The 10,135-nt window shown below is 39.0% G+C and overlaps 1 protein-coding gene and 1 long non-coding RNA gene across 2 annotated transcripts; both read left to right on the top strand.

Moving 5' to 3' along the window:
* The first annotated feature begins 6 nt into the window (after window positions 1-6).
* LOC139026632 (uncharacterized) lies at window positions 7-3,040 on the top strand. The gene is made up of 3 exons (XR_011478489.1): window positions 7-148; window positions 2,131-2,300; window positions 2,875-3,040. It is a non-coding gene; the product is annotated as an uncharacterized lncRNA (long non-coding RNA).
* Window positions 3,041-3,305: 265 nt separating this feature from the next.
* LOC112078147 (stonustoxin subunit beta-like) lies at window positions 3,306-9,358 on the top strand. The gene is made up of 5 exons (XM_024144467.2): window positions 3,306-3,396; window positions 3,839-4,012; window positions 8,274-8,442; window positions 8,528-8,577; window positions 8,729-9,358. The coding sequence occupies exons 4-5, from the start codon at window positions 8,529-8,531 to the stop codon at window positions 9,262-9,264; spliced, it is 585 nt and encodes a 194-aa protein (XP_024000235.1). The 5' UTR covers window positions 3,306-3,396; window positions 3,839-4,012; window positions 8,274-8,442; window position 8,528; the 3' UTR covers window positions 9,265-9,358.
* Window positions 9,359-10,135: the final 777 nt, after the last annotated feature.

Consider the following 10,135-nt stretch of genomic DNA (forward strand, 5'->3'; position numbering starts at 1 on the left):
AGCTCTCACCCGCTCATTGCTCAGTACTGGCCTATGTACTTCTGATGTCAGAGAAGGTGTTGGATGAGTTTGTCCTGAAGAAATATAAAACCTCCCAAAAGGGGTTTTTCAGACTTCTTCCAGCTGTGAGGAACTGCAGAAAGGCAATGTAAGAAAGATCGTCAAAATTCACACATTCCAAATAACAATGAATATACTGAATTGTTATTGTTTTCATTACCCATTACCTCTTTGACCCGAACTGCAATAGGCATGCTGTTGAGAAATCAGCATAGTCTGTATTTGGATGACTGTTAGTATGGAACATATGCACTGGTGTAGCTCAGTTTCTCCGGGACCCCCATAAAGTCGGCATTTGGGACCCCCCCCCCCGCCAATTATGTGGTTATCTTCGGTAATATGGCATGACCTTGATCAGATAAAGCTTTTGTGCTGCGTTTTTGTGCACAACTTGGTCTTACCTTTTGTTTATCCATCTTGGACAACACACTCACTCTCCAGCCGAGTCCGACCTGATTCACTAACTTTTTAAAAACTTGATAGCCAATTAACTGAGGAAGCAGAGGCAGGCAGCAATTAGATGCATGAAAACGATATTGTCTGATTCACCTACCACCCATGTAGATTGGACACCACGCTTGCGACATGTGGAAATTAAAAAGGAGCGTTACTGTCAAAATTATTTCTTTAAATATTTTTATAAAATTCAGACAGAGGTGTGAGATGACGGGCGCATGGGCCCCCAGAGTATACTAGACCCACTTRATCTCGCACGCCCAACTATAAGAGGAGAGGTAGGCTACTTAACTGAATGTTATTTTCTTAGCCAGGCCCATCTTTTCAAAGAAAACACAATTKAATGATATCTCTATTTGAGCAAAATAAGTAGTTTTGTTGTGATCACAAGAAAATCCTAATAATTTAGGTAAATAGMGCCACAGTCAGGGAGAAAAATCTTAATGTTCAATCATAAAGTGAGAACAATTAGTTTCCCTGGCTGATATGGCTGCTACTTTAACAGTAAAAATAATAATTTCCAACCCTAAATATAATTTCTCAACCGAAAACTCTCAATTTCTACTGGATATCCCCTTTAACGCTGGAATCCGCACAGCGCCACTGTTCGCCCCAATACCTTTATTAGTGTTTTTGTTTTGTTGAAGAAACGGAGGACAGGAGTGTCTGACAGCAATGATGTTGGGGGGAACAAAACAGTGTTTATTGTTTGAAATAACTTCTTTGTTGTTGTAATATCCCAGAAGCACGTGGCAGTTTCACCAAGAACGGACTCCAGCTTTAATGGTGCAGACGTTCTGACGGCATGATTTTTTTGGCCTGAATGTTTGGCACTATGGGGGCCTCAAGTTGAATGTTTGGCACTCTCCAGGGATGATAAAGAAAAATCTAAAACAATTACTGTGTATTTACAATCCCTTTCTCCAAATGGGTTACTCATTTACCTAGCACTTGTCAATTTATAMATTACAGTGCATGGAAAATGCTTTTATTTCTATCGGGGAAAAAAATAAGTAGATGCTTTTTCAAACATTGAACTTTTGGGGCGGCAGGTAGCCTCGTGGTTAGAGCGTTGGGCCAGTAACCGAAAGGTTGTTAGATCGAATCCCTGAGCTGACAAGGTAAAAATATGTCGTTCTGCCCCTGAACAAGGTAGTTCACCCACTGTTCCTAGGCTGTCATTGTAAATAAGAATTTGTTATTAACTGACCTGCCTAGTTAAATAAAATACAAAAATTACACTTGGAACCGTCAGGTTCGCTCGACCTTATTCATGGTTTTCTCGCGTAAAGGTGGTGGAATTAAGTCAAGGGCAGAATACGGCATATTTGTAGACACACCTCCACCACACCTTCATTTATTCAAGCTCCACCTCAAATTAATAGTGGGTGAATAGTATTCAAGGTTAAAAAAAATTGTCAAGAGAAAAGCACATAAAAAGGGAATTCCATTCCATTTAGTCAGCAGTTAAGACCGATGGGCCAGGAACCGCAAGGTTGCTGGTTTGAATCCCCGAGTTGACTAGGTGAAAAGCAAGGCCCTTAACCCTAATAACTCTTGTAAGTCTGCTAAATGACTCAAATGTAGGCTAAATGTAATTTCCTGTTTCTGCAGAATTGAAGGCGTTTATCTGGATAGATGGTACTGTGCAACGTTGGCCTCGCTCTCAGTTACCAAACTCACCATTGAGAGAACTGCACCTGATAGATTCAACTGGCTGGATCAGAAGTGGATGTGCTCTGTACTGGACTGTCTAGCCGAGACTGTAAACTGGAAGCACTGAGGTAATTGAAGAGATTTTTTATTTGATTTTTTTAAATAGAAAAATAAAAGTTACGTCAGCAAGTGCTGTTGAATGATGAGGTGACATTTATTTTTGTATGTGTTATATTCTCTTTGTCACTACAATGACCATTTAGGCAAACATTTGCCTCAAATTGACTTCACGTGCTAGTCGCAACTAGGAAACTCTGAATCTTTGAGTTGCTAACTGGTTGTAGTTTTACGCGTGCCGCGTTCATTAGTTAGCAAGTCGAAATGTAATAGTTTCCTTCTTCTGACTAGCACGTGAATGCGGCATTAATCGAGCATCTGATGCAATATTTTTAGTTCGGGGTGTCCAAGTGACATATTACTGCAAACCATGTGCTAATGCCACACCGAAACAAACTTCTCATTAGTCGTCCGCATCAGTCTGGTGACAGATGCTACGATACCAGTTAGTTACGTGCATCTGTCCACAAGAGTTTAAGTAACATGTAATTACACATACTTTATAATAGCATGTCTCACAAAACAATCTGCTCAATGTGTTGATGAAACAAGCTGCCTTAAAATGCATTATATCTGCAATTGCAGTCTCTGCGGGAATGGACTCTCAAACGAGGAACGTGATAATTTGGTCTCCTCTATGAAAACAGTTCTCAGCTCAACCTGAGAGAGCTGGGCTTGAGTAACTTCACACTGCGAGGATTCTGTAGTTGAGGTACTCTCTACTGGACTAGGGAGTCAACACTGTAAACTGGAGATCTGAGGTCAGTTTTTTTCTGTTAGTACATCAATTTGGACTGTGAATTCAAAGTCATTCATTTCTTTGTCAGGGGTTTTTGATTTACTAAATAAATGCAGGCGTTTTGATTTAGCATGTTGGGATCTTTGAATTACATACAAAATGCATGTTATAATAAAATGAAATCTTGTGTACAGGCTGAATCGAAATACACTAACAGACAACTCCTGTGAAGTACTAGTCTCAGCTATCAGCTCAAATTCCTCTCATCTGAAAGAGCTGGACATTGTTCACTGTGACCTGATCCATTTAAGAGTGGAGCTGCTCTCCACTGGACTCAAAAGTCCACACTGTAAACTGGAGAAATTGAGGTCAGTATGTTTCCTGTTCTCAGGTTTGTATTTCCTGAAGGAATAGCCTATTATGTTCACTGATCTCACAATCAACTCCATACTTTCAATGTTAAAGAAATATATGGAGGATTTCTAAAACATCCCGTTGATGTTGTGGACAGGCAGTGATCAGGGAAGGTTATACCAAATTCCAAGACACTAAGTACATATTCCTTGAGCAAGGTCAAATAATTAAGAGGGTGTCATTAAGGCCAATGTTGATTTTAAGACAGCTACAGAGTTCAACAGCTGATATAGGAGAAAACTGTATGGATCAAAAACGGATCTGGACACAGGCCAAAAGGTTTGGGCCAAATCCAACAAAACAGGTAGCTGAGTAAAACATTTTCAATTGTGGTGGTGRCTGGCAGGGACTGGGGAATTTCTGTCTTCATATGTTTCTTTGAAATGTTTCATTTAGGCTCTATCAATGTAATCTCAATAACGAAAGTTGTGAAGCACTGGCGTCAGCCCTTCAGACCATCCCCTCACACCTGAGAGAGCTGGATCTGAGTAACAATGACCTGAAGGATTCAGGAGTAAAGCTGCTCTCTGCTGGACTGGGGAATCCCCACTGTCAACTGGAGACTCTGAGGTTGGTAGGCTCTCTTTTCTATGTTTTGTTATTATGTTGATTGAATAATAACGTTTGAAAAGAACAACTGATTTGCATATACATATGAGCTTAATTTAATAAATTAGCATGAAATTACTCTCTATCCAACCAACTCTTTCAAAGGTACGGGCCCAAAGATAATTTTTAACTGCCCCATCACCATCTCCTTTCAACTTTTACCCAAAGACATGCGACATTAGGCTACTTATTCATGATTAGTGTCATCCAGGGCTCTATTCAATCTGTAAAACCGAAGCATTACAGATTCCTTGGAAGAAATGTGAAGGTCATTTCCGATTCCGCTGACATGCAGCGTTAAACGTGAATGCATTATCCGCTCAAGCGGGAACATAGCCTTTACATTTCAACCCTGCTGTAAACATTTTTAGTAGCCTATGGTCGGGTAAAACTTTGGCCTTTAATAAATGCATTTCATGCAATTCTACGTCATTTTACATGACTGGAGACTTTGGCAGAAACTTTTGTTTTTATATCGCACAAATAATCGAAATGGCAGGCTACTTTGACAAACCGACCGAGGTAAAGTTGGTTTTATATTCACACATTCGGACATTCAACAGACATTCAGCAGACATTCGCCAAAAGCCATTTATAAATGTACAAATCAATAACTAATTCACCGTTTGTCACAGAATCATCAAACTTTATTTTATTTATTCTATAAATGTCTAACATACTTTTACAACCTTTGTTTTGAAGAAAGATTTCAGTTTAGATTTTTATAGAAATACATCAAATCTATAAGATGCCATTTAAAGCGGTATAAATCAATAACTAATTTACCGTTTGTCACAGAAACATCAAACTAGATATGATTTATTATATAAATGTCTAGCATAGTTTTACAACCTTTGTTTTGAGTACAAATTCCAGTTGACTTGATAGAAATACATAATATATAAAATGCCATTTAAAGCGGTATAAATCAACGTTTTCACTGATTATGACAGAATCATCAAACTAGGCATGATTTATTCTATAAATGTCTAGTATACTTTTACAACCTTTGCTTTGAGTAGAAATTCCAGTTTTGATTTGATAGAAATACATAAAATCTCAAATATTGCCTTTAAAGATTAAGAATTCAATAACTAATTCAGTGATTGTCGCAGAAAAAAATAGAAAATATGCATTTATTTGCAATAACTTTAAAGAAATGTTCATTTCAAGTGCAATTTGTTCTATATGAAGTTGTACAATGTTTACAATCTTAAATTGTATGCCAAATCAATGTTTGCATTTTTAGTGCAACAGTTCCACATTTTAAAGTAGTTAAAAGGCACAACAGTTATTTATTTATAAGTCTCTAATTTAACAGCAAAGAGGCCCCTTCCAATCATTTTCTATTTTGGCTTTGTTGAAGTCCTTTTTTGTCATCCCCAGACAAACTGAATGGTACCATCTCCTGAGGTAATAGATTCAACTGATCAACACTTACAGCCAAATGTTTAATACCCCGGGTATTCCCAGAACACATTCTGGAACGTCTATAGATACAGTGGTCACTTTATTAGGTACAACCCTCTTTGCATCTGGAACAGTGTGAATTCAAAACAGTTGATGAAACTGGGAAAGGAGATGGAGTGTTCATGTTTTTAAGTCCAGTTGGAGTTTATTACAGCCAGTACAAGCTGAGTGTTGGAATTATAAAAATAAAAAAAACAGTTTTGGAACTGTGCTCACAAAAGACCATCACAGACTGTGCTATTTGCAAACCTTTTAAAACATCCAGAAAGACAGTAGTCTTAGAAGGGCATTTATACTTTAAATACATATTTTATGTGGATGAAATAATTCTGCCAGTATTTTAATGTCCTAGTTTCATATTTGTTTCTTTACCTCCAACTCTATATATCCAAGTGATCCTATGAGGACCTTGTGGATCAGATTTACCATTATACCCTTTGATCAAACATATAACAGACAGACACTGCTCAAAAGGAGTTGGTTGTGATATCTACACTCAGTTGCCACTTTATTAGGTTCACCACCCTATTCACAAAAATAAATTGCTCCTACATACACCAAGTCCAGTGGTCTTGGCTTGCTAGACACTAAAGCATGCAGAGAAGTATTCAGGTATTCTGTTACTGTTTGTTTCAACTTTAGAATGTGCAAAATGAAAGTTCTTTGTTTCTGGCCATTTTGAGCCTGTAATCGAACCCATAAATGCTGATGCTCCAGATACTCAACTAGTCTAAAGGCCAGTTTTATTGCTTCTTTATTCAGGACAACAGTTTTCAGCTGTGCTAACATAATTACAAAAGGGTTTTCTAATGATCAATTAGCCTTTAAAGATGATCAACTTGGATTCGCTAACACAACGTGCCATTGGAACACAGGAGTGATGGTTGCTGATAATGGGCCTCTGTACGCCTATGTAGATATTCCATAAAAAATCTGCCGTTTCCAGCTACAATAATAATTTACAACATTAACAATGTACGCTGTATTTCTGATAAATTTGATGATATTTTAATGGACAAAAAAAATGTTTTTCTTTCAAAAACAAGGAAATGTCTAATTGACCCAAACTTTTGAACGGTAGTGTATGTTATGGTTCACTCTTAGTTTTCCTTATTTCCTCGTGCCAAATGCCTCTCTCTCTCTTGCCTAACGCATATTTTATTTAACTAGGCAAGTCAGTTAAGAACAAATTATTGTTTACAAAGACGGCCTACCCAGCCAAACCCTCCTCTTACCCGGATGATGCTGGGCCATTTATGTGTCGCCCTATGGGACTCCCGATCACGGCCATTGTGATACAGCCCGGGATCAAACCCGGGTCTGTAGTGACGTCTCTAGCACTGAGATGATAAGCATTTCGTTACACCCGCAATAACATCTGCTAAACACGTGTATGTGACCAATACAATTTGATGCAGTGCCTTAGACCGCAGTGCCACTCAGGACGTCTAGAGTGTCTAGCGCGTTCCCGACTGTAGGCTATTCCTTGTTATTTGGCTACAATCCACAGCTAGGCTCAATAGTTAAATATATATATTTAACTATTGATACTCTTAGGCTAAATTATAGGCTTGCTCGTGGTGTAGTAGGCTATTCTGAACGATTTAATTTATTTCTGAACAGACAGCAGAAATTATACAACTTTGTCAAATGTTTTTCAATTTATCATGGGGTGCTGCAGTTCGTTCAGAACCCTTCGCGGCTATGATTTTATAAGGACATAAACGATGAAGTGCAACGCTGGAGAGGTGAGAGTTGCAGGCTCATGTCTATCAGAGCAGAGAGGGAGAGAGATCATAGAAAGTTAATCTCATTCTAGTTACGTGAGAGATACTGGCGCGCTTCTCACACACACGACCATGCTTTGGTCTCAAACATAGGTTAGTTACAATGTTGCTCAAACCATAAACCCGGGCCGGGCCAACCCAAATGAACTCTTACAATATTAGGCCCGGGCTGAAAATCAACTTTTTCACATTACGTTTTTTTTTTGTGGGGGCAGGAGAATTAACGAAGAGGCAACTCGAAAGAACTTTGATCGCTTTTATTATAATTTTTACATTGCAAAAAGTTAAAATCATTTTTCATGCAGGAGAGTTACCGGATCCGGTCAAATAGTTTCCAGAAAAAACAGTCTAAAACGGAGAACTTAAAAACTGCTTAACACCAAGGCGGAAATGTTTTGTACCAAAAATTGCAACCAACAGTTGTGAACATCAATATACATCGCTCTAGAATTAACCAATGCATATTTGATTAGACAATAGGAGAACGATAACAAATTGCGCGATTGATTTAGATTTTTCGTGTCAGCTTTCTTTTCTGACTGGCGAGTTTGTTTAGGCTACATGATCATCTAATCAAACATCAACAATGTTATATCCCACGAAGGGGAACACTTACTGTAAGTAGTTGCTGTATCGTTGCGTTTAATCCCATCGATAATACATTTTGATAAATAACCACGCGGGTCAAAACTTTTTTGTCACATGTCTATGATTTCCGACGATACCCCCATCCTTTTGAGACATAGTTTCAAACGTTTCCCCGATAGTAAAGTACAGGGAAAAGGTGGTTTGCACAGGTAATCCTATGAATATTGTCAGTTTCTATTTTGAAAGCAATCCTATGGCAGATAGGTGTATCATAAAGTGGGCGTGTCTTGAGCCTTGAATTTGTCTCTGTCTGAATCTGCTGTGAGTGATAAAAGCAGGATTTATGTGCCAAGGATCATCATTACCTCTCTTTGCAGGCTGCCATTCTGTAGAGTCACAGAGGAAGGCTGTGATTCTCTGGCTTCAGCACTACGTCAAACCCCTCCCACCTGAGAGAGCTGGACCTGAGCTACAATCACCCAGGAGACTCAGGAGTGAAGATGCTCTCTGCTTAGTGGAAGATCCAGCCTGTAGACTGAAAATCAAGTCAGTGCAGATGATGAAAATAATGCAAGATACTCTAGTAAGACCTGTAGTATATTCACTGTCTGTTCTCCTGCCTCTCACACAGTATGGACCACAACGAAGAGTGCTGGGTGAATCTGGAGCTGCTGAAGAAGTGTAAGAATACCCTATACTTGACATATAATCTCAGTAACATTGATACAAAATAAAGTATTATAATTCAGAAACAATGTTTTAAAGTAGTTTGACATTCAGTACACTCCTGATTTAATTCAGCTGATCCTCTCCTCTTACCTTTTGTCTACAGATGCCTGTGATCTCACACTGGACCCAAACACAGCAAACAGACACCTCTCTCTGTCTGAAGGAAACAGAGTGGTGAGATATGAGATTGAGGAGCAACCATATCCTGATCACCCGGAGAGATTTTATGGCGCTTTTCAGGTTCTTTGTAGAGAGGGTCTGACTGAGCGCCATTACTGGGAAACGGAGTCAAGTAGTGACGTTGTTCTCGGAGTGACGTACAAAGGAATCAAAAGAGGAGGCGACATCAGTGATGACTTTATCATTGGACACAATGACAAGTCYTGGTGTATGGAGGACAAAACACATTTTCGTCATAATGGCGCAGATATTAAATTCCCCCCCTTTAGGGACCCCTCCAGGCATAGAATAGGAGTGTATCTGGACTGGCTGGCTGGCACTCTGTCCTTCTACACGGTCTCCTCTGACACACTGACCCACCTGTACACATTCCATACCACATTCACTGAGCCCCTCTATCCAGCTTTTGGACTAGCCGGCTGTAACCCTTGCTCAGTGTCCTTGTGCCAGGTAGAGTAGCCTTTTGGTCCTGGAGGAACACCTGGGTCTCCATGACAACAGTYACACACACCATCCTGTTCTAACACAACCGTGTGACTAGCATTGACAGTGGTCATGACTTCAGATATGGACATTAATAAATCACAGTTGTGGGGAGATGATTATATTKTATTCCTGTGACTGTACATCCATGCTCTGTTCTGTAAAACGCCTTTGACATTGAATACGAGATATTTTATTGTTAAGTGTGATCAAAACATTTGTAAATATTACTGGTTTGTTAAATGTGTTGCATCATACAGGAAACATAACACACCTGTCTCTGTCTGTGTACAGTAGGCCAGAGTTTCTCAAGAGAAATAAAGCTTTGGTTAAGACACTCATTTAATTTTAGCATTGACTGATATTGGTCAATGTTGGTGGTGAATATTGAAGTGAATTTGGTGGATTGCCAGATAGAGGTATTAACACACAACCTTCTAGACCAGATAGAGGTATAAACACACAACCTTCTAGACCAGATAGAGGTATAAACACACAACCTTCTAGCTGTAGTCAATGAATAGCATTCTCGCATACGGGGGAGAACAAGTATTTGATACACTGCCGATTTTGCAGGTTTTCCTCTTACAAAGCATGTAGAGGTCTGTAATTTTTATCATAGGTACACTTCAACTGCGAGAGAGGGAATCTAAAACAAAAATCCAGAAAATCACATTGTATGTTTTAAGTAATTAATTTGCATTTTATTGCATGACATAAGTATTTGATCACCTACCAACCAGTAAGAATTCGGCTCTCACAGACCTGTTAGTTTTTTTCTTAAAGAAGCCCTCCTATTCTCCACTCATTACCTGTATTAACTGCACCTGTCCACGACACTACAAAA

The sequence above is a fragment of the Salvelinus sp. IW2-2015 genome, unplaced genomic scaffold, assembly GCF_002910315.2.
Source record: "Salvelinus sp. IW2-2015 unplaced genomic scaffold, ASM291031v2 Un_scaffold5312, whole genome shotgun sequence".
NCBI classification, from domain to species: domain Eukaryota; kingdom Metazoa; phylum Chordata; class Actinopteri; order Salmoniformes; family Salmonidae; genus Salvelinus; species Salvelinus sp. IW2-2015.